The sequence below is a fragment of the Melopsittacus undulatus genome, chromosome 2 (assembly GCF_012275295.1).
Source record: "Melopsittacus undulatus isolate bMelUnd1 chromosome 2, bMelUnd1.mat.Z, whole genome shotgun sequence".
Taxonomy (NCBI): domain Eukaryota; kingdom Metazoa; phylum Chordata; class Aves; order Psittaciformes; family Psittaculidae; genus Melopsittacus; species Melopsittacus undulatus.
The window spans coordinates 84,864,905-84,887,290 of NC_047528.1; the positions used below are offsets into that span (position 1 = coordinate 84,864,905).

The 22,386-nt window shown below is 34.1% G+C and overlaps 1 protein-coding gene across 1 annotated transcript in view; it reads right to left on the reverse strand.

The window, feature by feature from the left end:
• CFAP47 (cilia and flagella associated protein 47) overlaps nt 1-22,386 on the reverse strand; it is a 285,559-nt gene that overhangs the window by 77,391 nt on the left and 185,782 nt on the right. The window contains exons 52-55 of the mRNA XM_034074649.1: nt 19,789-19,886; nt 5,259-5,434; nt 3,028-3,135; nt 1,006-1,117 (exon numbers count right to left, since the gene is read on the reverse strand). Coding sequence (XP_033930540.1) covers nt 1,006-1,117; nt 3,028-3,135; nt 5,259-5,434; nt 19,789-19,886 — 494 coding nt within the window. The remainder of the gene's footprint in view (nt 1-1,005; nt 1,118-3,027; nt 3,136-5,258; nt 5,435-19,788; nt 19,887-22,386) is intronic.

Genomic DNA, 22,386 nt, shown 5'->3' on the forward strand with positions numbered 1-22,386 from the left:
TTCCTGTATTATCTTCCTAATGTCTAGAAAGGTGCAATTGCCATTTATTTCCTGTCTGCAACAGGTTTCTTCATTTTCTTTTTTTACATTAAAGGTTCTATATTCACATTCTACTAAGAGGTCCCCCTGATCCCTTGCACCACAGTTTCCATTCATCTGTCCACTTTATTCTCATCTCCCACCACAAAAAGGACACACTTAAGGGCATTGTTAATAACATCCAAAGAGTTCTTCATAGGACCTGTTCTATTAACTAATAATCAATTGTCAATAAAAGATATTTTTCAGAATCTTGACCATCTAGAAATCTAACTAATCTCAATGAAAATATGAAAGCTGAGCCCATCTATATTACTTTAAGTCCTGGAAAGGACAAAAAAGTTAGGCAGCAAGATGGAAGGGCTTCTGTGATGGAGAAGTAAAACACTGTCTACATAGTAATGGGATGACAATTTTCTCAGTAAAATTCAATCCTAGGGTAAATATCTGTTTGGAGAATAAAATTATTCCAGGTATTTGCTTGAAGCTTGTGGCTAAATTGATAAAATTCTTATTAGGTTGGTTCTGCAAGTTTGTTAAAACTGCTATGACTAGGAGACATTCTTAAATTCTTATTAAAATTTTATCTACTTACCTTTAATACTTACTTGGTTATCCTGTTGATTGTTAGAAACTTGTGAAACTTCTAGTACAGCTAGTTTGTTTACAACTTCTTCTTCTAATATTGCCTGAATATTATTTGCAACCAATGCCTGCAGTCTTTCTCAAAACCATTCCACAAAGCATTCGAGGAAAATATATCTATACTTCAGCTTGCATTGTTTTTTCAAGTTTAGCTGTTTTCATTCTTAAGCTAGAAAATCTCTAGAATACACACTTATAGTGCCTCCAGTCCTTGAAACTATGTTGTGTATTCTGAACCTACACGATGATACACAATTCAATGTGTTTTGGAAAGAAGGCTCTCTTCTATCACTTAGGTGAAAGAACAAAAATATTACTTACAGGGTGTTTTGGATCAGTCTCAATTGAAAAATTGCTAGGATTGCTGTTAACAAATTCTAGCTCCAGAGTTTCTTGGGTAGGATTAAAGAGAGGTATGTATACAAGAGAACATCTGGAAAAAAACATATATGCAATGACCATTAATTACAAAGCTTCTTCCATCACATTTTATTATTTACCACATTTTCTTTCTTGAAAAATTAGTAATTTAAAAAAATATGCTTCATTATATAAATAATAATTTATGTATTAGTATTTTTCTACTAGTATGGATGCATATTTAATAGTATTAATTAATATGATTGTTACTAAGAACAATAATAAATGGTAGCAATAACCATTCTAATACTTGGGTCGGTTGTAAGGGCAGAATTTTTCTTGGTGGGCTTCAGTTGCCAGGAAATCAAAGTTGGCTAAAAGGACTATCTAGCTCCCTCAGTACTCAAAAAGAAGAAAAACATTTTCAGGGAGAACTGATCCTAATGTAGGTCACCAAGATGTGGAATCACTTTTCACAGTCTGCAGAAGGAGCCTAGTCTGAATGTCTTAGACTTGATGCCTAGCTTTTATATGGTAGAAATGAATTCTAGTGTAACCAACACCACAGCTTCACATTAATTCCTAAGCTCCAATTTGCAGATTCATGTTTCGCCTTTCTTTCCTTACTTTCCATAGATCAGGAAAAGCACTGGACAGAAATTAAAAGGTAATCTGGTAAATGATATCTTCAACTCCTTTTTGCCTAAGCAGTGGTTTACAGGAAAATCTTCTAATTAAGTGGTGCTGCAAATAGCTTCTGATTTAGTGCCACTAAGCATTCTTCTCAATCACCCTGTAACCTTGAGATCTCAAATCAATCTTAGTGTTTCACACCAGCCATTTCAATGGAGGTTCCTCCTGTTTCCCTCTTTCTTCCTCTGGATGGACTCTAAATCTGTTTCATTTTGTACAATTGTTACATTATTCATTACAGCATAATGGTAAATCATTATGTTGAACATGTAGATTATGTATTTTACTGTGTCTGTCCCAGGACAAAGATTAGAGTATGCCGATTGTCTAAGTGTTATGCTTTATTTCTGTTGGCACTCTGTTTGACAGACTGGCCTTCTTTATTTTCTAATTAATGAATAAACAATCACAAGATATCTTCAATAGGGAGCACAATTTTTAAAATAATTAGTAGGACTCCCCAAAATTCCTCTATTCTGATCAAAATAATATATTATTTCTCTTTAAAAAAAAAGATATATGACTGTAAATCACATTCTCATTATAACACTAAGAGACACAGAAAAAATATTAAAGGTGAATCAGTGAAAACAGCAAATAAGAAAAGTTTGAAAAATGAGATACATATATTGGTTTTGCCGTAAGTTATCTATCTAAGGGATATTCCCTCTAGTGAAAGCTGTGGCAGCTTTTCTGGCAGGTAACTGCCAGATTTCTCCACATATTTATCCTCTGGAAAACATTATTCAGATAATCATAGCTAAATCAGTAAGGAAAAAGAAAATATAAATAGCAATGTTCAGAAGAGAAGGTTTTCCACTCAGGCTTTATGATCATAACTTCAGGCCTAAAACTTGTGTGAAGGGAGCTCCTTCCAGAATATAAATCCCCACAGCTGAGTGACAGACTTGTTTCTGCCTAATACTATCAAAGTATTGTATCAGTGAAGTCTCTACAGTAGAGAATATAGAAATACCAGCTCAATACTAGTTCAGAAAGATAAATGAAACAAAAAAATAAAACAAACCTACAGAACTCTGTATTACATATCTTTATGATTATGTTCTGCAGTATTTTCATAGTGGTTTCTATATAAAGACTTCAGATGATATCTATGTATACACTACAATTCCATTTATCCAGCTGTATCTACACATAAATCCATGAAAATCATCTGCAAACTACTACAGTAAACATACAACACTATACTGGCTTTCTGATGTAAACTCTTCATATGTTTTCCATGATCCTTTAAAACACTAAGTCCAGCATTATGAACTACATACTTACTTTCCAAGCTCACATTTTATTTCAGGTATATTAGTTGGCAACGGTTTCTCTACAGTCAACTTCAGTGCATACCAGAACTCTTCAATCATGTCTGACAGGAATATGACACTAAAAACAGATACATAAGCTTAATATAATACAACCTTGGTGCAGACAATTAAAAATGTACGTGTTAAAATTCGGTTTAACACAAGTTCTTTAATTAGTGACCAGTTTTCCCATAGCACTTCTCACTGCTATCTGAATTCAGTTACCAATATTCATTCTATTTACAATTATGGATGCAGCAAAATCTCATCATCTTTCTTAACTTTTTAGCATTAAAAGTTGTATGTTGTTTGTTTGCTAATTTGTTTTGGATTATTTTTTTTCTCATTTTAGGGACCATAAAAACTGCAACTCAAAAGCATTTCAACTGCTAACTTACAAGATAAGCTGTAATTTCATTTCAGTGTCACAGTATGTTCATTCTATCTATTTTGAGCTCATAGGACACAGGAACAGAAATAGCAGTCCCTGATTTTTATAAGGAAAATCTTTTAAAATCTACTGATGAACCTGAGGAATAGACATAGACACCTTTATATGAGCATGGCAAAGAGGTATGCTTTAAAAGAATATTCAATATACTGGTTTTATATACAATCAAATGTTGCAATGATTGAAAACTCCTTGCTCCTAGGTGAGATAGGTACAGCAGTATATTTCTGTGATTGACATTCTAACACAGTCCTTTCCTATTGCAGATTTGCACTGTGCAAACCCATGACCCACTAAGGGCCAGTTCTGTTCTAAATGATAGATAACTATATGTCTGCTCCATAACTTCATGGGTCCGGAATAACAGAGCCTTTAAAGTGAGCATAAAAACAGCTTAGGAAAGAATCATCCATTTGAGAAGATACACCTGCCACAAACATTTTTATAACACTTTTTCCCAGCTGCCACCATAGTAAAGGAAACAGAGCATGGCTTCAAAAAAAAAGATGATAGCCTGGATGTAATGTGGAAGTACTTCTGCCCAGCTGTAATTGTAGTACAGTACTGCATAATTATATTCACATGTACAGGTGTGCTTTATGTCATCTTTGCATATATTCCTCTATGTCCCAGCCTACCAATAAGCCCAAATGTTTGCCAGATATTTTATTTGCAAATTCTGCACTTGAAAGATACCAGAAATATTATCAGGTAAAAAAAAAAAATAGGTCTCTGTTAATTTGCAGAATGCATAATTTCTACAAATTCCCACAGAAAAAAAAAATATTTACTGCAGTGGTAACAGTACTCATTTTTAGAAAATAGTATTGCTTGAAAGCTGTATTGTACAATGACACCTGGAATCATTCTAGCCTTTGGAAAAATCAGTGCAAGCAAATTGAACAAATCTTGGAAACACATGGATTTTGGCTTTGTAAATATTGTGGCTTTGAACACAAGTCATCTGTTTCTGTCCTCCATACCACGCTACCCTCTTCCCCATCCCCATATTTTTGCCAGTCAATTGATATCACTGAAAAGGAGAGAATAATTTTCCTCAAATAAATAATCATTTGCTAACCAAATTCCAGGAAAATAAGCTTTGCACTTTTGCACTCATCACTTGCTGAACTGGTTCAGCTGAAACTAAGACCAAGATGTCATCTGTCATTATACTGCTAATTATCATACCTGCATAGTTTTGTTGGCATTCCTAATGTAATTAAAATATTGTCATGAAAAAGCCTCTCCATATTAATTTCCTAGATCATTGTTAATTAATGGAAGATTCTGAAGCTGAATGGATTTATGTGAAGATAGTTAAAGGGCTCTTCACCTCGCTTTAGTTAGATTGTTATAGTTTTGCTTATACTAAGAAGAAAAAAATGAAATTATTTCTTTTACAGGACTTTGAAATTTAGAAAACAAACAATTAATCTGAATTTTTCAGAGTGGCCTTCTAATTGTAAAAAATTTCTAAGACACTGTTCACAGAATCAGTGCAAACTAGAACTAGGGGTTATTCTACTGCCTGTCAGTTGGGATTTTGCCTTCAGAGGAAAGGTGCTGTATGGGATACATGTATTTAAAGTTGAAATTTTTATATAAATTCTATTTATAACCTTTTGCTTTTTGGATTTTGGGAGTTATTTTAGGACAGTATCCACATCCAGTGACTGAGGTTTCAGTAAAAGTAGTTCACTTACTAGTACAAGAGCCACAACCACAAGTATGAAAGCTCTACAACTTACCTTTCATCAGAAGTGCCAACAGAGGCTGGGGAAAACTGCAGTTCATACAATAATGTTTGTCTGGGACTAAGAGTGAAGGATTTTTGTCCACAAAGAAACTGATTCTCCAGCATCACATCCAGCTTGAGAATTTTGTCTGAGGGATTAGTGATGGGAATATGAATTCCAACAGTATCCTAGAGAAAAAAAAAAAAAAAAAAAGAACACATAAAAGATCTTTCTCAAAGAAGTACAAGATACTTACTTGTGAATTACACTTATGTGAACACATAAGGCTTCATCTTTGATGTGTAAACTAACTCAAAAGAGAGAAGCTGCAGCAAGAGACATTTCAGCTAATCTTCAAATTGAAAAGTAGGTAATTCACAGAATCATCAAATCACAGAATAGTTAGGGTTGGAAAGGACCTTCAGATCATCTAGTTCCAACCCCCCTGCCATGGGCAGGGGCACCTCACACTAAACCATATCACCCAAGGCTTTTTCCAACCTGGCCTTGAACACTGCCAGGGATGGAGCATTCACAACTTCCTTGGGCAACCCATTCCAGTGCCTCACCACTCTCACAGTAAAGAATTTCTTCCTTATATCCAATCTAAACTTCCCGTTTTTTACCCCTTGTCCTATCACTACAGAAGAGCTCCTCGCCAGCATCCCTGTAGGCCCACTCCAGATACTGGAAGGCTGCTATGAGGTCTCCACGCAGCCTTCTCTTCTCTAGGCTGAACAGCCCCAACTTTCTCAGCCTGTCTTCATATGGGAGGTGCTCCAGTCCCCTGATCATCCTCGTGGCCCTCCTCTGGACTTGTTCCAACAGTTCCAAGTCCTTTTTATGTTGAGGACACCAGAACTGCACACAATACTCCAAGTGAGATCTCACAAGAGCAGAGTAGAGGGGCAGGATCACCTCCTTCAACCTGCTGGTCATGCTCCTTTTGGTGCAGCCCAGGATACAAATTCCATAAATAAGGAAACACAATTCCATAAACAAGGAAATATTCAAGTCTTCCTGGCCAGTCTACATTCTAATAAGCTATTTAACCTGCCAAGATATGGCTGAGACTTGACAAAAAAACACCTTACAGACAGATCTGCTGTAGTCCCAGCCAGGTAAACCCTCCCAAGCCATCTCCCAGTGGCCAACCACAGACTGCTGAAAAATTCCACTTTGCAAGCTATTAGACGATTCAGGCAGAATTCTGCAGGTTCTGTTCCTCTTCGTTGTTAAGTTACATCATAATATTTGACATTAAAACAACACCACCACAACAAACATACTTTCTCTCATGCCTTTACGCCATTTCTCTTACTACTGGTCTCCAGACAAGGACAATCTTTTGACCACTAGAAAACATGACTACTACTAAAGACATACATTAAGTTCCAGTTACTATAATAAAAGGAAGCCAAATGATTGCTTAATTAGATAAATGTGCATACTTTACACATGGAACACCTTTAAGAGGAGCGGGAGCTGGGGAGAGGTGGCTCACTCTGAAAAGCTCCTAAAGTGCATTCTTGAGCAGCCTTCAAAACACAGTTATTTTTCAGTAGGGTTACAGTGACACCCTTTTTTACTCTAAGGTTAAAAAAAGCATAAATCCATCCTGTGTTTGCTGTATGTTTGCTAGTATGCTACTTTATGAAACAAAATACTTTAAATGGGCACACAGGAATTAATGAAGGAATTCACTGTCATAATTCAGGATGTGTACCTGCAGTTTAAAATACATATGTTCTATTCATATATGTCCATCTATATAAAGTCTGCAAAATCCAAAAATAGATATATGCATTTATTTCTCTGTATCTGTATTTATCTCCATTCTTGTTCTGGTCCCTTTCTTTTGCTCTAACCAAATCATTTATTTCAAAATGGAAGGTGTTTCTAAGATATGGTGATTTGGTTCTCACTGGGAAATTTTGACATATACTCCTTTGCAAAAATTCAGATTGCAATATGAAAGGACAAACAGAAAATATCTATTAAAATTAACAACATAGTAAAAACTGAGCTTGAAATACTTTAAAAAACTTCACAGAGCTGCATCACCCTGCTTTGATCCTGCCTATATATAGATTTCCTGCCTATATATAAATTTTATAAATTTCTATATATTTTCATTTATAGAAAATTATTACTGGAACACACATAAAACACATGTAATATTCTATAGATGGCAAGATTACACCAACAATTTAAATCATTGAAGTGCTTTGTATCAGTAAGATGGGATTTAAATTTGCTGTAAACTATTTTAAAGCTCAGATTAATGTCTTTTACCAGAGTAAACAAATTTCTAAATGTATCTACCATTTAATTGCTAAAGGCTTCATAATAATTTTACAGTAAAAGATCTACATGCTGTGTTGAAAAAATACTTTTACAGTAAAAAGGAAATATTGGACATCTTATTTAGGAAAAAAGCAGCAACCATCAAAGAAACCTTTGTAAACTTGTACACAAAGGAGATTTTATATTGACAATACTAGATTAATATGTTTCCCCTGACAGTATAAAATAAATGCATAGGATTACGTATTTCCCTGGAATTTCTCAGGAAATTTCCCAGGAATTGCTATAGTTTTCAAAGATCTGCTACTTCACAGATGGCAGTAAGAGCAGATACATATTTATCAACACAATGTATATATATTGTACATTTCTAGGCCTTAATTGATTGTTAGCACAGTACTAGGAAAAATAACAAAATGCCCATGAAACTATTAAGAGCAATATTTTTTTCTGGAGGCACCATTTTACCATAAAGAATGCATAGGTTTCACACCATAACCAAGTTCCACACAAATTTATACTCATTAATTTTGATTAACATCTCAGCTTTGTGTTCTCTATAACTATTTTAACAAAGGAAAAATATAAAAGCTGAAAAAAAGAGGAGAATTAATCACATTCCTCAAATTTCTTGTGTAAAGACTGCCAGTGACCAAGAAAGAGCCATTCTGGTGCAGTATGTCATGGTTTTATTCCTTTAGAATTTTCTGTGATCCACTTCTTGTCCAGTGCAGATCTTTCTTTTAAAATAAACTTACATAACGTAAAATAAAATGAAATAATAAAATAAATATAAATTTGAATTAATAGTCTCTGTAGGAGTTATCTGGTTCTGTGCCTCACTATGACTTAAAAGGTCAGATAAACTGTAAAAAGAAAACATCCTCATTTTGTTGTTCCAAGAAAAGTTAACTTTTAAGCCAATGAAGTTTGCCCACAGATTACTGTCTCACATACAACTGTTGCATTATGAATTTTTCTTCCTGTGTTATACTACAGGTATCAATATCAGAAATCTGTCCTAAACATTCCTTTAGTATTTTCTCTAAAAAAGTAATGCAAGTTCACTATATCACAAGCAATGTTTACCAATAATATTAGCATAATACATATATTATTGACTGATACTAGTTACTAGAACCCCTGAAAGAGCTAAAATCAGAGCAGACTGAACGAAGGCTACACTTGCATTTCTCTGGTTTCTCTATGCAGTCCAACCAGTTTTGCTGTCACCCAGAAAGCAGCCTCTTCCACTGTATGAGAAGGATGTGGAAGTCTTTATTAGAGAACCATGGATTTATGAATAAAAATATAAAGCCTTTAAATACTGATCTCTCCATATTCCTGTGGGCTCAGTTTTGAGTACCTGATAGATCTTTTTGTGAGGGAAAGGACTTCTATCACAGTCACCTGAAATATATTTTTGGGGGCATATCCATTTGTCTGGACACGAGCCATTATTTCATGTTATATCTTTTATAAAGGGTATCCTACTGCAATTTAGATTTTAAAGCTTGTGTCAATATCAGTGAAGTGTTTCTCAATTGTTACATTCATCCTACAGTCACCATCTGCTGTGTATGGGTCACACAGAACAGACTGTTGCATTAATTTTTCTAGAGATTGCCAAAAAATATGAGTTTCAAAGGCTGGAAAGAGCCAGAACCAGTAATGGAAACACCCTGCCTATACTTAGATCTGCATGTAAACATCTTGCTAAGCATGAAGACTCTGACTGTGATCTTTTGAAATTACCACTGAAGAGCACAGAAGCAGTTCATTAGTGGCACAGATCTGTGAACCATTACAAATGACAACAGTGACACAAGCTCCAGCACAGCAAGAACAACTCTCGTGGAAGTGGGGGTGGGCAGCATATGTTTCAGAGTTACATTACCAACTTTTGAGTATGCAGTGTGGTTCTCAGGGACTTGAGAAAGAGAGAGAAAAAGAAAGATTTGGCAGAGAATAGACAAAACCATTGTATCCTCACTTATGTGGAAACCAAACTAAATCTCTTCCAGGCATTTGGTTTTATTAAAGCAGAAACTAATAATTCACTGTTCAAAATAGACCTTCCCCTCTGGCTTATCTCCTGCTGTACAGATCCTACTTGGAACTCACATATTAGATAATTCCTCTCAAAACAGCCAATACCATTTTTCAACCATATGGATGGATTAGAAAGTCTCTTGACTCAGTGAACCAGCAATATACACTTAGATGACTTTTTCTCCATGAAAGAGACAACTGCTAAAAAGTGTGCTCAAAGCAGTAAACTACAGCCTTTTAGACATTTTACATAAAAACTTAAGAATTGGCTTGCTTCTTGACCTCTACATACAACCTGAAGGCAAAGTAACTGTTACTGTCTATTTTTCTGAACAACCTAAGATAATGAACCTGAATTTATCAGCTTAAGTTCAGCTTCTGTACTACTGTTGCCCACTGAATAATCCACAGTAAACACCAAAGTAAAATCCAGTAACCAAAACCTAATTTTTTTTAATTGTAAATTGTTACAATGTTGTCAATGGCCAAAGATACTTTATAATTATTAATTGGTAAAATTAAAAATTATGGGTTTTTTACTCTGCATTTAGAATTAAAAATACCGGCAAACATAAAAATGACTCATAATAACCAAACATGTTACTTAATTAATGGATAATGAATATTCACTAACAAATTTTTCTTTGGTTTTTGTAAGTTTCCTGTTTTCTCAGGTGGTTCCTTTGAACTGCAAAAATTCTTTGTAATGCAACCTTTCTAAATTCCAGAGAAATATATAAACAAATAATTACTGAATCTTCTAATATTTCAGTTGCAATGATTTTGATACACCTTTACACCATGTATGGAACTCAAGCAGAAAATTAATCTTAAAAATGCTGAGAAACAACCTTCAGAGAGTAACAGACACTGGCAACTCCTTTCTAGTGAGGATGATGATTAAGCCAGTGCCAGAGATATGTTCATATTGTCACAATTAAATAGTTATTCCTTACTCTAGTTCACATAGAAGAGGAAAGATCTGGATTCCTTTTTCAGTTGTCCGAACTATCTAAAATTGATAGGTTTTTAGCCTAAAGTAAAAATGTCAACTAAAATTGTACAACTTAAAGCAAGCTTTTCCTGAGTTTAATGGCATTTTACAAACTTCAACACAGCATCTGCTTTCAAAACAAATCCATAATCAACTAATTTTATGTATTTGAAGTTCCTAATTCAGACACTTCAAAATTTTTTGTGGATAAACTTCTTGCTCTTTGGAATAATGCCATTTAATTATTACTTGTTGTTTCAGAAGCTGTGCATACTATTCATAGAAATCCAGCAGAAAAGACCATGTAACTTCTTCAACACATGTTCTAGAGATGCAAAACTATAAATTAGTATTTTAACTGGACTCCAGCATTTTTAAACAGCATCCTGATCTTGGGAACACTGCAATACTCTTTCGGACAAATGGGGAAATATTTTGAGAGCAGTAGTACCCCTGTCAAATTAGTCTTAAGTAAAAGATATAACTTCCTGTTATATAGATGGACAAACTTCATAAGAATGGGATGAATAATAAAGATCTTTTCTTCCTTCTTATTCATATTACACATGGAAAGCACTGAGTTCTCAGTAATCACTAATTCACATTAATCAGTGAAGGGAAAAGGAGTGATAGTGCCACCAACTCAGAAAAATGCCAGGATAGATTTAAGGTTATACTTCTGCAGAAAAAATTCACACATCAGCATTTGGAAGAGCCTCCAAATGTAGTTTGAAAACTTAATATAACTAATTTTTTATGAGAATACTCTGATCTGTTTCTGGTTCCTCTCGTTGTTATTTAAAAAAAAAAACAACCAAAAACCAAAAACAACAAACCAAAAATCAAACAAACAAAACAACAAAACAAACCCCACAACCCTACACAAAGTGTATACAACAATTTTTGTCTTGAGCTAAAAATCTAGCACAAGTTCCACTTACTAGGAAGACAATCACTACAGAGGTATACCCAGGGAACAGAGTTCGAACATTAAGTTTTCCTTTCAGTGACATTACTTTAGTAGCTAACTCACTAAGCTATATACAATCTGTACTTCAGATTCTGACAGTGAGCAATTTTTTTCAAAAGAACATTTTCTGTGGACTTGCTGTGTTTAATGGCTGAGCAAAAAACCCCCTTGTTTTGATTCATAAGCCACAGGAGTAGCAACAGTAGTTATGGAACAAATGACATGGTAGTTTAATTATAAAAGCTACTCTCTTTCTTCACTTGACAGTTATTTTTCATATATATGACCACACATATAGCATAGGTGAAACAACCCTCTAATTACTTGATTTAAATCTAACTTTATATTTTTGTTCAATAGTTCAACAGCAGTTAGCGACAGCTCAGCTGTCATTTTATGATCTACGTTAGCTTCCTAATGCTGTATCACAGAACTGATTCATGCATCTGTAAGGAAGAGAGGAGGAGGTTAGAAGCTGCTGTATTTTTATCAAAAATTAACACTCATATTCCAATATTTCCAATAATTTACCTTCCTTTTGATAATTTTTTTTTAATGGACTATATAAATATGGACTGGTCTGAATAATTTTCCAACTGCTTTTTAAATTGATTAATAATTACCACCTTCACAAATTTGTATTTCTTCCATAAACCATGTTGCCATGGTTCTTTTACAGAATGTTACTTTTTATGCTACCAATTTTTATGGAAGCATATTCTAAAAATTGGTCATAGGGCATGATTTTTAATTTCAGATTTCTCAGATTCTGAAAATATGATCCAAGCATCAGCCATATATAACAATATTTAGATTACAGTTTATTTTATGATTTGTGAAAAACTAACGTACAGCTATGAAAACAGTGTGTGACTCTTTGTTGTGGTTTAAGCCCAGCTGGCAACCTAGAACCACGCAGCCATTAGCTCACCCCCACCCTTCCTTCCCCCACTCCCAGAGGGATGGAGAGGAGACTTGAAAGAATGTAACTCCCATGGGTTGAGATAAGAACAGCCCAGTAACTAAGGTATAATACAAACCACTGCTGCTACCACCAATAATAATGATGACAAAGGAAATAACAAGGGAAGTGAGTACAACCCCTTACCACCTGCTGACCGATAACCAGCACGACCAGAGCAGTGACCAGCCTTTCCGGGTAACTGCTGCCAGTTTATATACTAGGCATAACGTGCTGTGGTATGGAATACCCCTTTGATTAGTTTGGGTCAGGTGTCCTGTCTCTGCTTCCTCCCAGCTTCCCCTCCTCCCTGCCAGAGCAGGAGACTCACAAAGTCCTTGGTCAGAGTAAACATTACTGAGCAGCAACTAAAACTACTGGTGTAAGAAGCATTGTTCCCAGGCTGAAAGTCAAAAACACAGCACTGTACCATCTACTGAGAAGGAGAAAAATGACTGCTACTGCTGAATCTAGGACATTCTTCAATTTCCAAGTTACATAATTACAAAATATTCTTAAGTATACGCTTTTTACTTTTAATTAAATAAATAATGAAATAAATAATAGGAGATGCTGACACATTTAAATTCTAAGATGGACCTTCTTTAACACTGGTTATATTTGTAACAAGCTCTCTACATTATACTTGTTTATTGACATAATGCAGTTCCCACAAAATGCAAACCTCTGCTAGATTAAGCGTGATGTAGTTTGGGGGTTTTTTATAGGAAAAGTCACAAAGACTTAGGTGCTATGATTTATCTATATTAGCATGTAGCAAAACACAATGAAGTAGACACATTAGAGTGAAATAGTGGTTTGTAGTCAGTGTCCATAAAGAAGACATAGTCAAAGTGATCTGAACACACAAAAGATGGAGACTACATACAGGAAAATTAAAGAATCTTTATTCCACAAAATGAAAACTGGCTAAACCAAACCCTTCTATGACTTCAGGATCTAACTGCTTAATCTCCTTTTAATACTTGTAATAAAGTCAGGAACAGGACTAGAATCTACCTACAGAAACTAAAGCCTTATCACACTCCATGCTACCTGCCCTTTCACTAGAAGCTACACTTACATCTTGGCCATTCTCCTGCTGGGAAATATGTAAATTATTCCTGCGTGTTGAGCAGATTAACACTACTTTTAACTCTATGAATGTTGCTTATGGGGCATGAAAAGACCAGGAACTGAGGTAACCTCACATCAGAGTTACACTTTTCTTCAAAGTATTCTTACTTGACAAATTATTTAATCATTCTACAAGAATAAAAAAATAAAAACCTTAAATATTCTCCTTTATTTAAGTGTTTTACAATCAGGGAATCACAGTTCAATATTCACTGCAATATTTCCTAACAGCAATTACAGGTTATGAGCAATATCAAGAATTAAGTTTGATTCTTGAGAGTGGGACAGATAATGAGTTCTTCTAACACCATTTCTAAGATTACATTTAAATGGTTGCTATGGTCAAGCACTGGCATCAAGGAAGTTTGCCATAGATTGGCTTTTGATATAAAGATCTGGTGTGCTATGAATTACTCTAAAATGTCAGTGGGATTAAGCAACTCTTGTAACTTTTCACCTAATATTTTTAAATGTCATTGATGGAAATATATATTTTGGTATTTGTTTCATTGGTTCTTTCAAAGCAGTAAAATTTCTAATCTTAAGATATTGCTCAATTATATCATCATTGCTTTGACTTTTTTTTAAAAGAAATACTTTATCTTTTACTCTTCATCCTGAAAGAGTGATAATTCAGAATGAATATATAGAAGTCTACAAAGTCATGCATAACATGAAAAGAATGGATAGGGTTTAGCTCTCCACTAACTCCTATAATTTAGGAACTAGGGGGCATCAAATTAAAATAAAGAGCACAGCCAAAGAAAAAGGTAATGGCTCAACAAAAACTTAAAATATGTGAAAGTATCATACTATGTGTACCTATTCTTGCTTTTTTTCTTGACATTTTCAACTCCCCTGGAGAGGTCCAGGTTTCCTATCCTACCACTTCATTTAACTTTTTATAGACTGTGCCCAGTAAGTCAGGTACTTTCAGAGTATCGAAGAGTGCAATAAGTTTCAGAGAGCCCAGCAAAAATTTTAGAGGAAGGAGAACAGAACACTTACCCTTTTATGGCCTAAAAGACAAATATGAGGCTGTGACTGTTCAGACTATTCAGTGTCATGCAGAAATTATACGAAGATATGAAACTAGAACATTACTTGTCAACTGTTTGCTAGACTTTCAAGTGATGTAGTGATGTACCTGCCTCCCCAGAAAGTAAAAGTGTGGTTTTTCATAATATCCCCATTCATTTTAGAAGTATTTTAAATGCAATCTGAAATAATTACCAAACTGCATAGGTTGGAAAAAACAAAACAAAACAAGCAAACAGAAACCCTAACCTTCCCTGTTCCCCACGAAAAAAAAAAAAAAAAGGCACAAAACAAAAAACAGACAACCCAACCAAACCCAAACATATAAAGAAAAACCCAAACCTGGTGGAGAAATAAAAAGAGAAGATGATCACCTGAAAACTGGAGAAAGAGAAACCGTTGTCAATCCATTGCTTGGAAATACAGACATGTGGAATTACAATGACAAATCTTAAAATCAATATTTGATTCTGCCATTTTCAAAATAGTGGCATCATGAATTTATCAAACACAGGAGGTACCCTGAACACTAATGATCTGGGAGAAAAGCTAAATGGTAGTGGATCACTGTCCCAAAACGTCTGAATGTAACAGTATAAAACAGCATTAGCATTACTAAGGGCCAGATTTGAGGCAATTTATTCTTTTTACTGTTTTTTTCTTCATAGAAAAATTGAGTGCACGCATATAAAAAGAGATTAAAATATTTTTACTATTGAAACACTACACTGAGCTTTAAAACATTGTATCATAATATGCAGTCTGTGGAGGACATTATGTTAACAACAAAAAAATTAACCCTATTTCAATTTACAGACAGATAAATTAGAGGAATTATTGGGTTACTATGCTAAAAACACCTAGGAAATAAATATCTTTTAAAATTAAAAAGTAATTTTCTTCAATTCATGATTGATTCTGAGTTCTTTACACATCCATTTCACAGAAACCCATACTATCTACTGTACAGTAAGGACTATAGTTGGATTTGAATTTAAACTTTGGGTTAGACTGAAGTTCTCATTTTAATGGAGGTACATCTAAGACAAAATGGAACTCAAACTTACTGTTTACAGCTAGATAAACCAGTCTAAAAGTTAATTTCTTATCTTGATTTATAGTGATTCTGCTGCCAGAAAGCATGTACAACAGATCAAAAGATAAATTATGAGGAATCATGATATTTTATTTATTAGAATTACTATTCTACTACTCTATTTCAAAATGCATTTAGGAGACATTATGATTGATTGAACACGTATCCTTAGCACAGCTCATTGCCTTTGTATACTTTAATATAAATTAATATATATACTCGTGTGTTTATATATATATATTATGTACACATGAAGTTGAGAAAACCCAAAAGAAGATCATCATTTGCTACATTCATATTTTTCCTGTTTTTTTGGCTGTTACTGGAGGAAGGAAAACAAAATTAGGTTTCCCTTGAAGAGGTGGCAAATTTCTGCCTAATGAAAAATGGTATTTTCATCCAGCCAGAGAACTCCTTTCAAGCATTCTAGCCAAACAAGGACATTTCTTTTACTGATATACAGTGACTGAAGTAATCGAAATTAGGTTAGGGTTTAAATTTTTTTTTTTTCAATATCGCACACTTATTCAATACTTTTATTTCCATTAAGTAGCTTTACCATAATCTGATTTATTAGAAAAATATTAGCTTAACTGTTTTCAGCTATGACAAGCCAAAAGGGTTTTAACAAAACCTGAGTAGCATGAAACTGGTTTTTAACTACTTTAACAGTTCAACCTCCACTTTGAATTTTAGGTTGAGATATAGAACACATCTAAATGTGATAAGTAGTACAATGGGTCTCATCAATGTAGAAATGCAAATTCATTACATTATATTAAAAACACAAGTAACTAAATCATCTGTGTTTCAGACATTTTTTCATACCTGCAAGATACCTTATGAGACAGAAATTTTGCACTTTATGGATGGTAAGACACAGAATTTACAGTGCAAACCAAATATAAATGAAACTGGAATTTAGTCAGAATTATAGGAAAATTATAGGATATGATAGTATTAGCCAGTATTAGAGGAAAGACAGACGAAAAAGCATACAACACTACTTAGCACAGAAAATCCTGAGCAAATTGAAAAAGGATGGTGACACAATGACTTGTTGAAGTTGTAAAAGATCTAGGGGATAGGGAGGGCAGTACAGACAGAACTGCGGTATTTCCTCTTACCTGATTTTGCACACTAAAAGCTGAAAATAGCAACTCTGTCCTGTATCCATGCATGTGCCATGCATTGTGCTGCCAGGTAGACTTACTTGTTTCTTTAAAATTCTCTGCTCTCTTCAACAAAGGACTCTTTCGCAACATCAGCTGATGGTCACTGTCTCAGGCCAACCATAATGGTCAGAATATCTACAGCTATGAATTCAGTTTCAACCTTCACACGCACATTTTGCCACTCCTTTTCATATTATATGACATATTACATTTCAAACAGACACTCATTCGCGAAGTTCAAAACGCTGAATTAGGGAAAAGCATTTCCAAAGCTCAAACACAAAACTGGAATCTGTAAGTGTATTCACCATACTCTTGTTAACATCTATAGCACTCATGGCGCCCACATAACATATGTCAGGATGATCCCACACTGTCCATTTTTCCCCGGATGCCCACCAGCCCTCACCTCTCTGGAGACAACCTCACAGTCTGTAGGCTGTTAGTCACCATAGCCACACATCTACCATAAAGAAGAGCAAGATTTTGATATACACCTTACTCATTTCAAAACTCTGTCCTGCCAATTTTACCTCTGCTGGAGGCAATTTCTGATGTTTCAGAAATCTGATACATTACATAAGGTAGGAAAAACACTTTTGACATGCAGAAGGTAAATTTGTATTGCATTTGACTACAACATACAGCTATAACTACTGTCCAAAAGCAGTGTTATTAGTATCTGAAATTAAATGTTGCTAATCCTTTACTTTCCAAGGGCCAGATAGTACGAAGACAGACTCTGAGGTCAAAAAGAGATCTATGTATTAATTAAATCTGACTCAGTAATGCAGCAGATGTCCCAGCTGTATACACTTTTTAAAAATTTACCATCTTTTGAAACTATTTCAAGTCCTCAGCTTCACAAGATTCTGTCAATTGTTTTCACCAGTAAGATCTTCCAATGTTTTATTGGAAGTTTTATTTACTAGGGAATTCAATGCAACATTAAATATTCTCAAATGAAACTTGACCACTAGCTCTTAATTCATGTTGGTCAGCAAAACTGAGAGACCATCACTATCTTTTCTATATTCTTTAGTGGATGATCACATTCCTTCTCCATTTTTTTCTTTGGCAAACTAAGCTCATAGAGGTACTTAGCATTAATAAGAAAAGGTCTGCTCTTCCAGTTCCCCATGCTTTTAGTGGGCGTCTTCAATTTTCTTCCAGTATTTCAATACAATTCTTAACCTCCAAGAACCAGATCTGTGAACAATATTCTAATAGCAGTACCACCAGCATTATTTGCTTTCTGCTTTTATTTGACCATTCTTCAGCAGTTAAGGCTTGTTTTAGTTCTTTTACCAATGTCACACTGACAGTCATCCTCAAAATTCACCAAGAAAAATGGAATTTATGAGATTTTCCATGGAGATCTGAAAAAGACATAGAGCTACTTCTTTACCTCCTTCACCCTCATAGAAAGGAGTTATTCCTATTCAGGTCAACAATTTCAGTGCCACATACACTGTAAAATTATATTGGATTTTACTGGTTTTTTACAAGTTTTCATACTGAATTAGATTAAAAATTAAAGGCAGTTAAAATGCACCTTGGGAATTTATTATGTAATAGGGGTCAGTAATACTTTAAATATAGTTTTTCTTTTACCATTTAACAGTATTTTCAGATCAGAAAATTATACAAGAGTATTCTTTCCACGGTCTCAAATCACAAACAAATTCTTGTAGTCTAGACACCTCCCTACACCATGCTCATCCAACACCAAGATTTTGAACACATCATTCTCTGTTTCTCAGCTCTACAGAAGTTCACAACCAGGATACTACACTTTAAGGAAAGAAGAGCAGACCAGAAGTGATATATGAACAACAATATTTTAAATATTTTTAGAAATGCTTACTGGCTTGGACTTTTTCCTCCACATAAACCCATGCTTACATGTAAAATTAACGGAGGATAGCCTTCTTCCTTACCAGCATCTGTTACTTGAAGAGGTAGTCCCCTAGTTCTTGTATCATATATTTTTATTTACAAAACTGTTCCTGAAGACAAACACCATAGCAGCCATTTCTATTCACAGAACCTGTTACCAGCATCCATTATTAAAGTCAGTATTTCTTAGCTGCTTACAATTCATGCAGAAAGGAGAATATCTAGATGATGGAGCAAATATCCATTTACAGAACAAGAAAAATATTAGCTCTGAAAATAAAAACCGCACAAAGTATAATTCAAAGATAAATACAGTTACAAATCTTTGGCAAATAAAACCAATGGCAATTAAGCAAGCATACTAAAAAGTTGTTTTATCTTTGAATACTTACGTGATTTAAATCATATATCTTCTATAATGTGATTTCATTGTTCCTCTAAAATGACTAATATATTTAATTCATTTTTGAGAGTGAAAGTATGTATTCATCTTCTAATAAAAATACAGCCCAATAATTAATGAAATATAAATGACAATAATAACTTGGCATACATAAGAAACGAGGGTATCAGAAGAGACTTATTCTGTTGTGAACTGTACAGGAACTGCTTGAAGTTTTTCTAGATTTCAACCTTATCTGAGATCCAAAATTAGAAGAAGTTGTCAGAAGAATAAAAATGTAATTCTTTAAATAGGATAAAAAAGACACTTTTCCAAGTATTCATATTAGTTCATATCACAGAGCTTAAATGAGGTCTTCATATGTTTTGAGTTTTATTATTCAAAAAGTGATGGGGTGTGATTAGTTAATAAAATTGAATAATCCTCCATGATTACAGACAGACCAACAGTAAAAATTACATTTTTCTTCTAATGCAGCAGAACAAAATTAAACGTTCAAAGTAATCTTACCAAAACTCTGCATTGCACATGTATCATTCTTTCTGGTGGTGCAGGTATGCTGTTAATCTTTAAGGAGAACCACACTTCGCAATGTAAAGATCTTCCTCCTATGTTAAAAAGAATAAAATGTCTTTACAAATGATCTCATGAGATGACCAATCCTAGCAGCATTCAAATCAGTGAGAAATTTGGACTTTTAAATGCCAGTCATTGTTCACATTAAGACTAAGCTAATCATGAACTGATTTAATAGCTGTCAACCAACTGCATTATCAAATTCTTTCTTGTCTGGATTCAAAAGAGTAACAAAATCAATATGTACACAAACCGAACGGAAATCACACTTTGGCAAAGTAGTTTCCTAGACTATCACATTGTTTGAGAATTTTAAATATCATTGATTTGTAACTGTTTTTCCTTTAACAAAGGCAATGCTAGAAGACATTTAAAATTGTGTGTTTTTTTAATAAAAGCTCATCCACCATAGATTCAAAACTACAAGTTATTCATGTAACAGATCAGATTATTCAGTTACATCCTCAAATACCTGTTTGAATAAACAATAATTTGTACACCAATGCATTTTTCATCAGGTTTTGAGACAGAATGTCCTGAGTTATTGTGATAACAAACAAGTTGACACAAAAGAGACCAAGAATGCTCAAATATGGTAAACACATGCATCAAAACATGAATGCATCAGCATTGTCCTATTAGATCAGATTCATTATCAACCTTATAATAAGCTGTGTTATTAGTAACTAGTAAAAATCAGTCCAGAAAAAATGCTCAATAAATTCTTGTAAACTCATACTTAATTACACAATAAACTATCAAGAAATAAAAAATATTCCCTTTAGTATTTTATATTACCTAGTCCAATAAGAAGAGATGGGAAATTCTAACATTATGCACAAAAGTTGAAATGCATCAGACACTCCTTTTGAATTTTGGAGATCATCTATGAAGTCACAGAAGACTATGTCACACATGTATGCTCATGAAATTCTACTGATAGATTTTAAATTCTGCTGATTCTGATGATTATAAAACCCTTAAATGGAACTTGAAGGTATGTTACCACTAAGGCCAGAAACAGGGAAGCATTAACTACCAGTAGCCGTGGGAAGCATAGGCAAACAGACATTTGATCTGGAGGAAGTCTGACAGTTTTTTTGACTGCCAAATTGACCATGTTTTTATAATTTTAGATTATATCTATCAAATTAAATCAAAATTAGTTTACTTAATATAACCTTTGGTATATCACAGAACTGAAATTCTGTTCAGTTACACAGAATTGTTGTGCAGCTTCACAGAAATGACCCGTTTTTTAATAAAGCATATTTTCCAGATAGACTTTGAGTCTTGATTTGAAGATATCCACCAGCAGTTTATTCTGGTGGCTAATTGCTGGCATTGGAAAACATTTACATACGAGTTTAATTTCTGATTTATTTCAGATTTGTTTCAATAACCAGCCAAAAGGTCTTGCAATGGCTGTAACAGATTTAAGAGATCAAGCATTATGTATCTAGCATTTTCCTGTATTTAGAATAGTCATGAATGTTAATAACATCAGCTCTTCAGTCCTGGTCAGACAGACAAAAGAGACTGAGCCTAAAGTCTCTCATCATTAGGCCTGATCTCCACGACACATATTTCATGTGGAAATTTTTTTGCAAGTTGTTCAACGGTTGTTCAGCACCTTTTAATAATGCATACACAAGAACTGCTTGCAGTATTCTTGTTTGTCAGTATATTGTATGAGATGAAAATTCACCTTAATCCTCCTACTCACACTTCCTTGAATTATACACTAGAGAGCTATATAACCAGTTCTATTTTACCACAGCATTAGTCTTGGGAGCTCCTACTGTTTTTCTTTTATGCTGTGACCACAGCTCTTCTCAGAGGCACTGATTCCCTTATCGCAGTTCCTCACTCCGCATAGTTTCTAAACTATATTCCAAATAGAACTGTGTCTGGTTGGTTTTGATTATATTAATTTCTTTAAATATTAACTGAATACTTTCTGTATTAGTTTACCCATTCTTTTGTTCAGGCTAATTTGATATGCATACAATTTACTCTTATTTTAATACCAGCAGAGTATTACAGTCTTCCAGTTTCTGGAACAGCCTGAGTAACTTAGGATCTATAAAAATTAACATCATTGAGTTCATATCAGTGAATGAGATCTCAGAATTTATCTTCTGAATGTCCATTAAAGTATTCTGGCATGCATGTGACCTTGAGTTTAATCAATTATAAAAATGAAAAAAAAAAGTATACATCTGCATATTATCCTTATGCAAAAACAGAACACATGACCTGAGACCTGGCATAAAAGTTCTCCATTAAAGACTGAAAGAAAATCAAAAGGTGCTCATTGTCTGGGACATCACATCCTTCCAGAATGTACTCAAACTGTAGGAAAGGGTACAACAGAAGTCTAAAAAATACAGGTAGGAAACAACAAAGGAAAATGTCAATGGTAAAGTTCCATTTACACAAGATACATGATTAAACAGCAGGACAAATGCATTTATTAAAGTAAAGCAACACATTCATGAACGAATGTTCTGTACAAGTAAGGAAAACAAA